A 16,789-nucleotide genomic window follows, 5' to 3' on the forward strand; every position below is an offset into this window, starting at 1 on the left:
GGTTTGGGCCCAATTTGGAAAATTGGGCCATATGTTGGGCCTTGGTTGATTATTAGGCTTTTAGGATTTCAGAGTGTGTGTTTGGACCAATTTAGGTTTAGGGTAAAATAGTCTTTTTACCCCAAGAATGGACTTATGGTTATGTATTGGAACCCAATTATTAATTGGGTGTTGTTTTGATGTTGACAGTTCGGGAATCTGTCAACCAACAGCTAGAGTTTTATCTGTGGGACTTTATTAGTGAGAGGTGAGTCTCCTCACCATACCAATGGGTCTAAGGCACCAAGGTCGGTCCATTTTGCGATATGTGATACACTAGTTGATGTAGTGATATATAGCATGCTAGTTGGTTATATGCTATGTGCTATGCTATTTGTTTATGTGATGTCTGCATGAAAGACCATGGGGTGCCCATGGCACTTGGATATAATACCATGTGGGGGAGACCATGGCTTTTCAGGTAAAGACCATAGGGGGCCCACATCACTTGTATGTCAGACTATGTGGGGGATCCCATGGCACTTAGGTGTAAGACCATGTGGGGGAGCCCATGACACTTAGGTGTAAGACCATGTGGGGGAGCCCATGACAACCTGCAGTAAGACCATGGGAGGAGCCCACGACATCCTTATATGTTTATATGCATTGTTTATGTGATATGTGGTATACTAGTCGTTTATGTGATATGTGGTATACTAGTTGTTTATGTGATGTGTGATATGCTAGTTGTCTTTGTGATACTTGCATGAAAGACCATGGGGGAGCCCATGACTTTCCAAGTAAAGACCATGGGGGTAGCCCATGGCACTTAAGTGTAAGACCATGTGGGGGAGCCTATGACATCCTGGAGTAAGACCCTGGGAGGAGCCCACGACATCCTTATATGCTTATGTGATTGATATGGCTTATGTGATTGATATGGCATATGTGATTGATATGGTTTATGTGGATTACGTGGATTATGTGGGGTATGCTATGGGGAACTCACTAAGCTTCGTGCTTATAGTTTTGTTTATTGTTTCAGGTATCATCGGTTTTGAAAGAAAGGGCCTGACTTGATCGCAGCGCACACACCCATGTTTTCCGCAATGAATGATTTTTGGATGAACTTTGATAATTTTTTAATCAACGATGTTTTGGAATGTTTGGAATAAATGATATTTATGTTTTGGCTATATTATAAATGAAAATTTTACCCTTGATTTTTTGGTCATTACAATTTAGCTCTGATTACGTATGGTTTCAATCAATCAAATATTACTCAATGGTTTTTGAAGAAAAGATTTCATTGGTTATTATATTATTAAAATTCAAAAGTCTCTTTGTAATTTTTGGGATGTTACAAGTTGGTATCTGAGCCTTGGTTTGAGGGATTCGGGCGTGCCTTATGGTGTGTCTGAACTCAAACTAAGGACCGAGATATTTTCTAAATAACTTTTGAAAGAGAATGCTTATATTTAAGAAAAAAAAATTTCTAAAAGTATTGCATAACAAATGGAGGATGTGATGCGTACATTCGTCCGGAGCTCAATAAGTAAGTAATTTCCAAGATACTTATATGATCTTGGATTTGTGCTATGAATTGTTATGCATGCTAAAATGTAGGTTGTAGATCTGCTTAGGAATTTCATGATAGAATTGCCTAACTTTTGTGATGCCTTACTCTAGGGAATTATTTGTTATGTGCTTCTTGAAGTCTGGATTGATAATGTTATATGGTAGATGTATGTCTTAGAGTTGTATACGATTAAGATTGGATAACCGCAAAATGATTGATTTAGCCTTATTCCTGCTCCTTGTTTAGTTGTGAGATTAAGATAGAATCACTTATTCGACAGTCTATTTGATCATCTATTGTGTATAGCTTACATGCACGAGGCAACTGACGCTGTTGATATGGGTTCTACCAGTACAGAAGCGGGTGAGAGGAGAATCCTAGAAGGAGAATCTTGGAAGTGTAGTATTATGCATATATCTAGACATATGCATGTTTGTGAGGGGTTTTGTGGAGCGTTTCGAAGTGACTTGGAAGTCTTGGGACAATCTTTGGAACGAGTATGACATTCATACAAAGTTACAGATTATGGAGAATCTAGGAAGTGTGGTATTAATAATAAACATTTACAAATGTGACTATGTAAATACATAAAGTTAATAACCATTAATTCCCGTGATAGACATCTACAACTCTAACTTTCTTATAAACATACCCAAAACTTATTTTGTCATGGCATAAGCAAAAACACTTTATTCTACAAAATACTTTAGGCGATGACATTCATACAAATAATAAGAGCAAAAAATTAATCATGAATGGCAAACTTGAAGCCAAGTTTGTTTTTACATGTAGCCATGGATGCACATACACGATAGATAGTTAAGATGTTTGAGATTAAAAGTAATTTAGTTATTTTATAAATTTATATATAGATTAATTTTATGTTCCCTTAGGAACAATAATGTCTTCCTGTTGGTCCAAATTATTTTATTACTTAAAATTTTTTTTTTTACTTTTAAATGGTTGACAACATGTTCTATTATACCTGATCCCACTTCCAATTTAACCAATGACCATCGGATTAGTGTGTGTATCCACCTTCGAGATATTACTGTCTCCACCGCTTCATTCCTTGGTCACCACCGATGCATGGGACTGATCTATCTACCTTTCGGGGCTTCCCTCTCTTGCAAATCCAAACCGCCTTATAGAAACTGTCGTTTTCCCCATCGACAAATATATCCTTATTCCTGGTGATAGTACCGGTATTCTATCTGCTTCAATGTCAATGGTTTTGAGCCGGAGTGGATTTTGATCGATGGCTGGTTTTGGGATTTCGGCTTGACGATTTCTTCTGTAGAATACATATGCAGGATATGTGTCTTCTTCTTCTAACATCATCCGCTTATTGTAGGATACATGCCTTCTTCATAGTTTCCGACATTACTCCATTCCTCGAGTGTGTCGATTAAACTTGGAATACACAACACATTCATACTTCTTTTTCTCTCTTGCGGATGTTGAGAGGCACGAATTTCGGTCATTCAAAAAACTTTGCTAATTATCATCGATTTCTAACCGCCAGCGCAACAATGCCGCCTCCACTCTGACGCAGCTAGGTAACAACGACACATTTATTTTGGTTTTACTGATTAGAGCCTCAGTTGTTTTTTTGGTCGATTTGTTGATACAAAGGTACATACTTTTTTTTCATTCTCATACACTATGTTTTAATTTGTCAAAATGTGTGTTGTTTATAATTTTGGGTTTACCTTCAATCAGAGGATTCCACCTAAAATGACGACAACTTCAGTTATAAGGTTGATTGTTGTGTTATTTTGGCTATGCACACCACCTATTTGATAAAATTCCCAAAAGATATAATGTACCGGGGAACTTAAAATTTTACTATTTTGACTATTTTCCCAATTTCCTCTTAACTGGTGTTGTAATAGATTTTGGAGATGGTGTCACTTATGTTTTACCAGCTGCAAAAGGTTATGTTATTGTGAATTCTAAGACCAAAAGGACCAAATTTTGAATACGAGATTGATATGAACTATTGAAAACAAAATATCATGGTTAGGAATATGTTGTTGCAAAAAATTTTGGTTGGAAATATTAAAACTCTAAACTCAAAAGCTAGAATGTTATCTTAATTACTGGTGGTTCAAGCTTTTGGGTAATTTGTGTTGTCACCAGTGTCTAACTGTGTTGCTTATCTTGATGAACTAATTCTTCCTAATGTTTATATGGCAGCGAAAACTAGCAAACAGGAAGGGTAGAAGCATTGATAGAAGCTGAGACATAGCTCATTTACAAGTGTTTTAAAAACTTTACAAATAGAAGAATAAGTTTGTAACATCCCAAATTTTGAGTCCAAAAATTTCGTTTTTAATTAAGTAACTTATAAAACCGTTTATTGAAAACATTGTCGATATCATATCAATCCATAAAACCATAATACATATGTCTCAAGATCATAACATCAAACAATAATAAAATCAGAGTACAATCCCATGAATCTCAAAATGTGGAACCCTGTGTGTGTATGTGATTCGCTGCTACCGCGTCGACTCCTACCCCTTCGACGAAGAGGTACCTGAAACAAAACTAAAAAATGTAAGCACGAAGCTTAGTGAGTACCCCCATCATACCACATACCATACAATGACATAGAATACATACTGTCGGGCAATTATGGGGTGCCCAACTTACCCTGTCCGACCATTTTGGCGTGCCGACCTACCCTGTCAATCAATTTTAGGGTGCTAACCTACCCATGTCAAACAGTTCTGGGGTGCTGACTTACCCATGTTAAGCAGTTTTGGGGTACTGACCCACCCTTCGGTCCTAACAACCGAACTCCGGGGACTATTTCACCCCTACTACTACTACCACACATATCATATCATAATCATATTGCCAGGCATATCTGGGGTTCCCGACCTACCCTTCGGTGCTAACAACTGAACTTGGGGACTATTCCCCTCCTACTACCACTATCACATATAACATATCATGCTAGCACATAAGCATATCAGGTAGTAGAAAACCAGACAATTATCACAAAGATAATCATCTCAACTATAATCAACTACCAGGGGGCCGACCTTGGTGCCTTAGACCCACTTCTACTAGAAGGTAACTCACATTGATGTCGTGTAGTGTCTGCACTGTCCTACATATGGAAATCAACTCATCTCAACTCCTCAATCCCTATGCAACAACCTTTCTTGATTACTATCTCATACTCATAACCCCCTTACAAGGGACAACTCAAGTCCAAGTCAAAATCAAGTTCAAACTCTAGTCAAAGTCAACATCTGGTTGACTCGACTCGCCGAGTTGGTCCCCCAACTTGTCGAGTCCCCACTTCCACAAAATGCTACCCCTGAATCTACTCGCTAAGTCTAGCGAGAGCTCGATGAGTTCCCCTTCAACCAAAGCATCGGGAAATTCTTTGACCGACTTGCCAAGTTCATCCTTGAACTCGTCGAGTTCATCTTCATTCACATGAAGGTGTCTTGTCTATGACTCACCGAGTTCTCCTTGAACTCGTCGGGTCCGTCATCATGGGGCTAGGACATTGCCTTGAACTTGTCTAGTCCATTCATCCACTCGCCAAGTTCAATGATTTCCAGGTCCCTAATGAGCCTAGAAAACTGAGTGTTCTCCTATCTTAGCATCTGGTCTACCAACAGAAGGATTTTATGGGAAATACGACCCAACTTGTCGAGTCCCATGAACGACTTGCCGAGTCCCTCTTTGTCCAAAACTATACAATCGATTCCAGTGGGTCTCAAAGCATCTAAACCATAGATCTGACCTCCTAAGTTCCATATTGTACGTAACGTCATAAACTTGGTGTCCATGCATGCGGTATTTGGCTCAAAAAGCCAAGAAAAGAGGTTTATAAGATGCATGGGCTTCCCATGGCCATAAAGTTGGCACCTTTATGCCATGGGAATCCTCAATGGTTCCAGATCCGAAGTGTAACTCCATGATACACACCCAATCCCGAATATGGCTTTACAAAGCTTAGGAAAGGGGTAAAAATGAGCCCTAACTAGAGATCTAAGAGTTAGATGGTCAAGGTTTCAGCTTTAAACCTCAAATGAGCTGGAAATGTGCCCAAACCTCTAGATCTAGTTGCTTCCTCTTGATCTCACAAGATTCCTTCTCTTCCTCAAACTTCAAACACACAAAAATGGCACTACAAAGCTCAAGAACACTCAATAAATGGCTAAGGTTTTGAGTTAAGGTCTTCTGGAAGTGAGAGGGACGATGGAGGCTGGTTTGGGACGAGATACGTTGTTTAAATAGGGTGAAAACCCTAAATATTAGGGTTTCATCCAGACAGCTTCTACTCGTCGAGTCGGTCCCCTGACCCGTCGAGTAGGTCGCTAAAACCCCCGCATAATGTTGAGTCTACTCGACGAGTTGGGCCTCCAACTCACCGAGTCTCAGAGTAAAATACAAAATTACTTGAATTTAAATACGTACCAGGAACCGGATGATACAAAGGTTGATAAGTTTATAATAATGTCGAAACATAAAGGTTAGATGGGTCTTAAAGTATGTATTTTTATAAACATTTGACTTCACGCATTTTAAATTAACTATTTTTTTTTATCATTTTTTTATTAATTGAGTGGTGTTGATAAATGTGATACAGTGAAGATTGTGTGTAAAACTTTTTGTTTTTGGTTTTTATTAACCGTTAGCTATTTATTACCAACGGATTCATGGGTAACCACATACAACTTAAACAAGTGATTATCATGTTTAGAGTACTACAATTGAATTCTAATAAGATTCATTTAAATATTTTATATACCAATTTCTCCTTCTATGATTCACCTATTTTTTGATGATGTTGAAAAAGTTTATTAGCTCAAAAATTAGAGACTGTGGGTATGATTTTTTTTATTTACGTTAATGTAACTTGGATGCAGTTTACTCACACGTTGAGGCTGAGGTGGATATAGTTGAACACAACAATATAGAACAAAGGAATTCCATTGTGGTAAGTTTATGATTTATTGTAACTTTAGTAATTATAAGAAAACATATATTTTTTAAAATTTTTTTAAACTATGTTTACACACTTTATCGAACAAAAACAGGAATAAAAAGGGAATGAAAGCAATGTCAACCTAATAAGGGTTATCGCAAAAAGGTTGAATATGAGTTTGTTAGAATTTGAAGCCATATTCTTGAAATCATTCAAATCATTGTCACACCCTCTTCAAATCATTGTCACACCCTCTTCTGGATTAAGAGATTAGAGACCACTGTTTTCTACTTCAACATGTAAGTGATTGATGCATATCAGACTCTAATATACAGAAAAAAATACTTTAAACGTTTGTTTCTTACGGTGCTTTTGTTTTCCTGATATTGTTTTTTAAATAGATTATTTTTATAGAATGTGATGATTTAATCTGTCACTATATTTTGGTATGTTATCTCTGTAACCAATCAATATATGGATTAAATTGTTACTATATTCTTGCCATGCCTTAAATGTTGGCAATCAAAATTTGGTTTCATTATGCAGTCACATAAAAGATTTGTAACGCCCCGACTCTTAGGTATTAATTTTATGGCTTTAATTTTCATAGTTTGTCAGGTCTACTCAATGAGTTGGATGCCCTGACTCGTCGAGTAGAAGCGGGTTTGGCCATGTGTTTAAGTGACCTACTCGCCGAGTCCAAGATAGGACTCGACGAGTAGGATCTGTATGGTGAAACCCTAATTTTCAGGGTTTTGCACCCTATTTAAAGGATCATTGGCCTCCTCAGCCTCCCTTATAGCCCTTGAGAGTCCATAAACCCTAATTCGTGTGTGTGCTCCAATTTTGTGTGTGATTTAAGCTTTGAGAGGTGGTTTCTAGTGAGAGGAGCTTGAAGATCAAGTGGCTTGAAGCATGGAACGTGTGTGGATCTGAAATCTACCTCAATTTAGCATCATTTGAAGGTATCAAGTCGAAACCTTGACCTTCTTTCCTTTTAGATCTCATTTTATTGAGGATTAGGGCTTTTTATAGCATATTATGTAGCCATTCTTGAGTATGAGCTAGGACCTGAAGTTGCAACTCCATATATGAGCTCATCTTGGTCTTTAAGTCCATAAAGTTTCCAGCTTTAGCAAGTATAAACCCTTCCTTAAGAGTTAAACCCCATTTCAAGCTTGGATTTGATGTTCTAAGTCTTTAGAGCCTTGCATGCACGTAAAGTTTGCAACTTTACGTGATAAACATGCCTTGGGAGGCTTGATCTGCAATATGGAGCCTTTGAATGGCCTTTAAAGCATCTGAATGAAGAAAGGTCTGAAGGGACTTAGCGACTTGCATGGTCAACTCGGTGAGTTTGATGAAGATTGTCGTGCAAGGACTTCTACTTGGACTCGGCGAGTCAGCTAGGGCTTCCCCGACATTTGGACATGCATGGACTCAGCGAGTTGCAGGGAAACTCGACGAGTCAATGGGGGGATTTCACGACTACTCGAGTTCTGGAAGGACTCGACGAGTTAGTGAACTGCACTTGACGAGTCGGGTCAACATGGACTGTTGACCTTGACCGTTGACTTTGACTTTGACCAAGGGTTGACTAGTTGACTTCTGGCGCATTTTGGGAAATTGGAAACTTATGAATATGGTTCTATGGTGAATATAGGTGTTGGAGTTTGTGGCGGTGATCCGAGGATTTGAGCTTATCTTTTCGAGTCGACGGTTGAGAGGTGAGTTACCTCACTATACTAATTAAGGGGTCTAAGGAACCAAGGTCAGCCCATTGGATATGATATCCTAGCAGTTGGTAGTATGTTGAGTATGAGTTAGTGTTGTATGCTAGTTGCTATGCCAGTTAGGTAGATCTGTAGGACTACATGTAACATTTTGTGATTATTTGTATGTGTATTAGTTGTGTTATATATCGACATATTATGTATGATGGGTTGAGGTGATACTGCTCCGTACGGTAACCAACAAACCCGGGAGCATTCTAGATACGATCTGAGGGAGAATCGTATTGTGGACTCGGTGGCAATCCAGATGTGAGCTGTGGGCCCGGAAGGCAATCCAAACTCACACTGTTGGCCCAGGGGTAATCCAGTCTGTAAGGCTGTGGATCCAGTACATGTTGTTATTTGTATATGTGTTATGTGCAGTGTATTGGTATTTTGGGGGAACTCACTAAGCATCCGAACTTACAATTTCAGTTTATTGTTTCAGGTACATCAGGGGATCGCGGCAAGGCAAATGCGTGATCGTACATCTCCTCATGCTTTGTTTATGTTTCTGGGAAAACTCTGATATTATACATTTTGAAAACAAGTTTGTAATGATTTAATGGTTTTGAAATTTTCTTAAAAGTTTAAAAATTGGCATGATTTTATGGATGTTACAAGATTCATTACCATTTTATTAATGTTTAAAGTGTAAGATATTGTATATAGTTTCAAAAAATGGTAACAATGTTTTACCAAATAGCAACGTAGTTTTATTATGAGTTGTTGATAGAATAATGACGTTTTTTAATAAAGATTTGTGTCCGATATTTTTTTTTTTAATAATTTCAGGGTTTAATGTTATCTATTCTTGTGACTTGCTTCCATTTACAAGTGAGCAGTGAGTTATTTGCATTTGCATTGGAATTCACGAAATCCTTTGAATTTGATGATTTAAACTGTCATTATATTTTGTAGCCATTAACAAATTCTTCTATTTATTCTTAAATTTTTTCACTTTCTTTCATATTTAGTAGAGTTTTTGTATATGCAAACATTGTGGATAACTATTACGCTACAGTTGATAATTCAAAGTCTTCTGAAATTTAAGGTGCTCATTCTAAGGTAACTTCTTATGTACTATTTAAATAAAGACCTTCATTAACAAAATGAGCTTTAGTTATAACATCCCACATAAACAAAAGTGTTAATAATTTTAGATAAGGATGTTGGATTTATATTATTACTCTTATATAGAGTTTTCATAGATTACAAGCAATGTGTAGAATATGAAATGTAAGTTACACTTTTTTCCATTTAAGCCAAATATATTGTTAATTTCCTATAATCCGTTTTAATTTTGTTATGAATTGAACCACTTTTTCCAATTATACATACATACATACATACATATATATATATATATATATATATATATATATATATATATATATATATATATATATATATATATATGATGTATGATATTTGAAGCCACTTATGCCATTGAAACAAAAGTTACATTTCCATTCTTTTTTACTTCTATTCCCATCCTATTTTTTAGTAATACCCAAATAGATAATAATTTTCAATCTAAGAAAAACTAATATGAATTTCGCTTTTGTTAGAACAGATTCATCATTGTGTAAGTAAGTTTGACTTGATTTGGTGTCTTCTTGTGTTGCTTATATGACTGTGAATTGTTGGGGCGTTGCCTTTGTTTCATATAACTATGCAGATGAAGCCCGAAGGAAGTGGAAAAGCTTCATGGCGACGACTGATTTTCTATTTCTTTTTAAGAATCGATTTCACGATATAAGAAAACCTCTCTTTTCTGTTTACGTTTATGCCATTGTTAGTCCTCGAAGTTATTTTGATCAATTCACAACTAATTACTAGGCCTAACACCATTTTGTGCATATCTTTCAATTGGTTTGCTGCCAAATGTGTACTTCAAAAGAAAATTGACCCATGCGATCTAGTTCATATAACTTACTAGGCTATAACCCGTAGTATCTACGGTTACAAAATTAAAAGAATTTTCATAGTTAAAAATCATAATTATTAACCAATTATTTTTAAAAAGTTATTAAGTAAAAGAGTTATGTGATTTTCAAGTAACTTAATAATAGTTGATTCAAAATAACATGTGAAATTATTTTTTTAAGATACAATGAGATATTTACCCAGATATATTTTATAAATGATATTTAACAATTTATAATAATTTTATATATTTCAAAATCATTCTAATTTAAAAATACAAAATAGATTTACCATATTACCCTTAACTATCAAAACCATTAAATAAATTGACCTGGTTTCCTTTATCACATTAACCCAGATCACACACACAAATACAAACTCCAAAACCTCCATTGTTGTTTGCAAGAAGCCCAGACCTCACTACCACTTCCATTCAACCAATTAAAGTACATGTATGACACCATTAAAGAGAGTAAAAGTCTATGAATAAATTAGAGTAATAGTCCTTGCAGAAATGGTCCTTATAAATGAAACGGTTCTGTTCAGAAAAACTTTTTACAAAAGTGGCCCTTGTTGTGTTAATTGCCTTACTGAAAGTAATATTCCAAGTGTAAATTATAGCATTAGCCCCTGTGAAGAATACATTTTTTTGCAGAAATGGGCTCTAAAAGTCAAAAAAGTCCATGTTTAGAAAATCTTTTCATAGAAATGGTTTGTATAAGTCACCATGATAGAAAATAATCGTCCTTGTATAAATTATAGTAATAGTCCCTATATAGAAAACACTTTTGCATAAAGGGTCCCTATAAGTTACCGTATATCAAAAGATTAAGGCCACATTCTAACAAAAGAATATAGTCTAAACATTGGACACTTGATACTTATTTTAGATAAAAAAAAAATAGTTCAACCCAACAAAACATATAAAAATGACAACCTATCGCATACCATTGTTCCTTCTTTTAGATGTTGACGTTTCGCTTGGATCCAAACATTGAGTTGTGAGATTATTGCTTGTCTTTCTACGGTGTCCATACCTATCACATCGCAATAAGAAATAAATATATAGAGATATAATTGCACAATAACACCCACAAAAAAACATTAAACTTTGGGAAAATACGCAGAAATAACAATAAACTTTCATCTTTGACTCTATAAATAACATCCAACAAAATGAATATTACATCTCATTATGCTCATCTAAACTTAAGATCAGTTCTAATCATGTAATCTCAAACCAGAAATAGCAACAAGTAAATGAAAATTACATCTTGTTCGAGAGTTATGTTTTATTTGTGGTCAACAGAGTACTCCATTTTGATAACAAATGTTAAGCTACATGTTACTTTTCATCTCAACATTACTATAAAGTTTTACCAGAAAAGCCAACTGCAATTGCTACAAATACAATAATGTTTTTTTAATTCACAAAAATACAATATTAATTAGTTTCTATAGTATAGACTACATCCTGATTGCACCATCATCTTCTGATGAACAACATTGTACTCGTTTAAGATGTTGATCATAATTTATTAATTCATATGTCATGAGTTTATAAGATTATCCTTAACCCAAATTAAGTAATTTTGACCTAAAGCCCAAATAGTGAGAGATACCATTTTCCTTATCTGCTTCTTCACTGAAATCACAAAATTAATTAAAAAAATAAGAAAAAGAAAACACAAAAACCAACAACAATTGAATAGGACAATTAAAAGAAGTCGGCTCTGTACCTTACCTTATATGTTTTGATCATTATCTTCAATATATGATCTACTTCTTTTAAAAGCTATCTGAAAAAAAAATAGAGGCTATACAAATTGTGTATAGACAATTTTTGAAATAAAAAGAACAGAAGTAGGATGATAGATAAATGAAAGAAAGCGGTATACGATAAGATTTGTGTGGGGGAGTGATAGTGTAACTGAGACGACCGCATCTTCTAGCTCTGTCCATGGAAGCCACTTCGGACCAACTCTGATCTCACGATAAGGAGGATGGTCGCACTCTGATCAACATGTCCTTTCTTTGTTATCCTTCAACAACACTAAAAAGAACAACATATAGAAAATATATTGTTTTGTTGATAACTAGGGTTCATAATTGAAGTTGAACAACCCTTAAATCACGTATAGACAAATTTAAATTCAAAACTGAAACATAAAAACAAAAAACAAATACCCCTATAGTCGAAAATCTGCGATTTGAATTTAGTAAAGAAGATGAACATACCAATGAACCTTTACATTATTAAGAATCCTAGAAAAGGAGTGGATCGAGATAGATAATGGATTAGGGTTTAACAACAAATTAATAGATGAAGCTGTGTAATTTTGAGTACATTGAAGAGTTGAATATAAAATCCTGATTTTGATTTTATGGGATTGATCGAAAATTTTGTTTAATTAATTAAGGATATACGTTTAATTGATTAAATATTATTCAAATTTAGAAAACACAGAAAATGCCTAAAAATGACATGTGGCAGTAAATGCCTCAACATGTGACAAGTGACAAAATAAACTACTCTTTTATTAAACAGGTAGATTTATAACACACAAGTAAAACTTAAAAAATAAAAATCTAATCATTTAACATAAATATAATTTAAAGCATTTGCAAACCAAACCCAATTTGAAAAAATAAATTTCAATTTCATTAAAAATGTTACGGACCACCAAACGTATAACATATATATTGCAAATCTTTTCAATTCCAAGTACCGAATCTAAATCCTACAAAAAAGGTTCTCTTATTTAGACTTGATAGGAGTTAAATTTTCCATCAATGAGTGCATCACTGGCTACAACACAAGACTTAACATTTTCAATCCATTGACTTTATACCAGGTAAAAGACTGAAATACCGTTTCAAACCCTAGGATCTCATTAGCAGAAATATCTTCGATCTCGCTTATTCTGCTCTGGGCTCTCTAAGGTAAATCGTTATCACATGCTGCTTTCTCCTTGTGTTCTGTTTTAGCTGCTGCTCTGGTTGTGTATGACTGCTGAACTGTGCTGCTCTATGTGTTTCTTTGTTTTGGTAGCTGCTCTTTGTTCTGTGTTTTGCTAATGCCATCATTACTGTTTCTGCTAATAGTACAACTGTCCAAAATATGTTCAGCTTTTACTATGGATGCATTGATCATTAGGTTCCTTAACCTTTGGTTCTAACATTAAAAATAATGGAATTCATATCGTATTTATAATAAGTAGTTTGAACACTGTTGACGTGCCATTGACTACATGTCAGATCAATCAACTTGGAATGCTTTTATCTTGGACCTTGACAAAGTTGCAGATTAGACTACTTTTGCTGCTAATCCACTTCACTACAAAGGTCATAGGCTATATATATATTTTCTGTATCAGGAAAAGTATGGCTAATCATGTTCTTGCACCTCGCATCAAGAAGTTGCTGTATAGTAATGATAGAGCCATAAATGAATTGTTGCTTGTGGATAGACTACAGTGGCAGAGAAAGACGCGCATATATTTAGATGGTCTCGTGAATTACTTGAAAAGGTTGATGTTAGGGTATGAAAATGAGGAAGTAGAAGGCCTGGTTAATAAAATGGAAGTGCTGTCTGGAGAAATTGATTTTCATCTATGTGCAGGACGGATGAATGGGATGTTAGAGATTATTGAAGAACTCTGTATCATCAGATTTGGATCGAGTGTAGAAGAGGAAATTGCTGTGGGGTTCGATGACGATGTAGAAACACTACTTGATCAACTTACTCAAGTTTCAATAAAACGATTCCAGGTTATATCTGTCGTAGGAATGGCTGGGCTTGGTAAGACGACTTTGGCTAGAAAAGTGTATAGAGATCCCCTTATTGAATATCACTTTGACATTCGAGCATGGACTTGCGTTTCTCAAATATATGTGAAGAGGGATTTGTTACTTGGCATGTTAAGCTCTTTTATTTATGATCTTACAGAGGAGATGTATAAAATGAGCGATGAACAGCTGGGGGAAAAGCTATACAGGCTTTTCAAGGGTCGTAGATATTTGGTTGTCTTGGATGATGTATGGGATTGCATGGCGTGGAATGATCTCCAAATTTATTTTCCAGACGACAAAGTGGGAAGCAGAGTTGTATTTACCAGCCGTGACATCGACGTGAGTTCACATGTTGGGGCAGCCAGACCTGCTCATGTTTTGCGTCTTCGTACAACAGATGAAAGCTGGGACATATTTCAGATGAAGGTATTTAGATCCGGAATATGCCCTTCTTATTTGGAGCCAACTGGAAGGGAGATAGTAAAAAAATGCGGGGGTTTGCCTCTTGCCATTGTTATAGCTTCAGGTCTTGTGAAAAATCAATCGTCATATAGGTGGAGGGAAGTTGCTCTTAGTTTGCGTTCATTTATGGTTCATGATCCAAGCCAATACATGGGCACGCTAGCTTTAAGCTACAACCATCTGCCTCCTCACCTAAGATGGTGTTTTCTGTTTGTTGGTGTATTTCCCGAGGACTATGAGATTCCTGTGACAAAGTTGATCTGGCTTTGGATTGCTCAAGGATTCGTACATGATCAAGGTGGAAGCAGAATCTTGGAGGATGTTGCAAAGGATTTCATGATGGATTTAATCAAGAGAAGTCTGCTAATGATTGCCAAAAAAAGGGCTGATGGCCAAATTAAAGCATGCCGCATCCATGACTTGTTGCGGGACTTGTGCTTGAGAAAAGCCGAGGAAGAAACTTTTTCTTCAGAGGTTTACAGGTATGCTCTTGTTCTGGAAGATCCAACTTCACCCACCACCAGAAAACATGAAATGCGATTAAATCTTCCTGCAAAAACAATCCACTCTGGTTTGAGTTATCCATTTGAGTTGGGCAAAGTTCTCCACGAGAGTGGATTGGTTTTTAGTGAAACATACAAATCCCTTAGAATTCTAGATGTTGAATCTATCCGAATCTCCTTATTTCCTTCTGATGTGGTTCAGCTTGTTAGTCTGAGATACCTGGCCATCCAAGCTCACGACGGAAGTCCTCAAGCATCAATATCCAACCTTGTCAACCTACAAATGCTGATAATATCTTCAAGGAAGAATGTTGTAGTACCAAAAACCATATGGAATATGGTAAATCTAAGGCACCTATATATCAAATCAGGGGAAAATCTTATCGAGGAACCTTGTTTAGTACAAGCAACGAAGAATGATGATGATGGTGGCAGTAGGCTAATTAGCCTCCAAACCTTATCCCAAGTAAGCCCTCACTCTTGCCACAATATATTTTCAAGGACTCCCAATCTTCGGAAGCTTGTGTTTTGTGGACCCTTAATTTCAAGCCAAGGTGATTTGGAATTTCCAAATACAAGCTCTTTGCAGAACCTAAAAGAACTCAAGTTATTAAACACGGTTACCTACCCTGAACCAACACGTTCTTGCAATCCTATTATGTTCCCTGAAATGCTCAAGAAACTTACTTTGTCAAACATCGGCATGGATTGGGAAGAGATGTGGACCTTCTCTTTGCTACCACACCTGGAGATTTTAAAATTAAAATTTAACGCATGCATCGGAGGAAGGTGGGAGGCAAGCGATGCAGAGTTTGTGCGACTCAAGGTATTGAAACTGCAGGGGTTAGAGCTAAGGGAATGGGTATGTTGGAGGGATACCTTCCCAGTTCTACAACGTTTAGTGCTTCATCATTGCTTAAAACTCAAGAGTATCCCTCTGGATGTAGGGAGGATTTTGACGCTGGAGATTATTGAGATAAGAGGGTGTAGCATCTCCGCTAATTCCTCTGCATTAAAAATCAAAGAAGAGCAAGAGAGTGAAGGGAACTTCTTCTTGAATGTCCATGCAACCAAAACATGTTTCAGGAAACCGCTAAATGAGCTCAGGAAATTTTGACATTCCTAGGTTAGTACTATCTTTTTTTTTTTTTTTAATACGTACTTGCAAACTGTTTAAAGCTTATTTGCCAGGCCATTCATATTCACCCAATCACTCATTTTACATATGAATTTGGTTTTATATTATTTTCTATCATGAATTATGTTTATTTATCTACAGGGTGAAGATATAACTCGACTGGTTTGGGTTTCCAAATGACTAATCCTGCTTGTGACATATTCTGTGGATGTTATATACGAACTAAATAAGATTTTAAATTAATGATTGTCAAAATGCGCATGATTGATTGTCATCAGGTATGTATTTATGTTAAATTATTAGCAAATTTTGTTTTTTTTTTTTTATTTGTGAATTAGGATGGCATATATGGTGAATCTTTTTCTGTAGCCTGCTTTTACGTATCATATATACCAAGTAATAATGCGATTTTTAATTTGGAAAACTGAAGTTTACGGATGGATGTATCTGCTGTTGCTTTGTTTAGAATCTTGCAAGTCTTCATTTTTATACAACATTTATTTTTAAGTGTGGGGATTTGTTTATGGTTGGATCTATAATAGAAGTAAGTGTTCGACAAAACTCAATTTCTTCAAACGAATCCATACCTATCAGCTCAAGATATAATTATGTAGTAATTGAATCGATTAAGAGATGTAATTAGATGTCAATTTCTATACATATAATAAGTTAATAAGC

General features: G+C 35.8%; 1 protein-coding gene across 4 annotated transcripts; it reads left to right on the forward strand.

The window, feature by feature from the left end:
• Window positions 1–12,979: 12,979 nt before the first annotated feature.
• On the forward strand, window positions 12,980–16,618 carry LOC145073253 (putative late blight resistance protein homolog R1B-16). 4 transcript variants are annotated; one of them, XM_079019806.1, is made up of 3 exons: window positions 12,980–13,159; window positions 13,475–16,099; window positions 16,253–16,618. In XM_079019806.1, exon 2 carries the CDS (start codon window positions 13,490–13,492, stop codon window positions 16,088–16,090), a length of 2,601 nt encoding a protein of 866 aa, XP_078875932.1. In that variant the 5' UTR covers window positions 12,980–13,159; window positions 13,475–13,489; the 3' UTR covers window positions 16,091–16,099; window positions 16,253–16,618. The 4 variants fall into 4 exon arrangements, with proteins under 4 accessions (XP_078875932.1, XP_078875933.1, XP_078875935.1 ...); XM_079019807.1 differs by having other exon boundaries at window positions 13,594–16,099; XM_079019809.1 differs by having other exon boundaries at window positions 12,981–13,159; window positions 13,839–16,099.
• The last annotated feature ends 171 nt before the right edge of the window (window positions 16,619–16,789 follow it).

Source organism: Lactuca serriola, chromosome 9 (assembly GCF_051521515.1).
Source record: "Lactuca serriola cultivar US96UC23 chromosome 9, Lser_US96UC23_V15, whole genome shotgun sequence".
Classification (NCBI taxonomy): Eukaryota; Viridiplantae; Streptophyta; class Magnoliopsida; order Asterales; family Asteraceae; genus Lactuca; species Lactuca serriola.

Bases quoted from the DNA above. Each gene is read 5' to 3' on its own strand.
- LOC145073253 (XM_079019806.1), top strand. From the start codon at position 13,490: ATGCTTTTATCTTGGACCTTGACAAAGTTGCAGATTAGACTACTTTTG.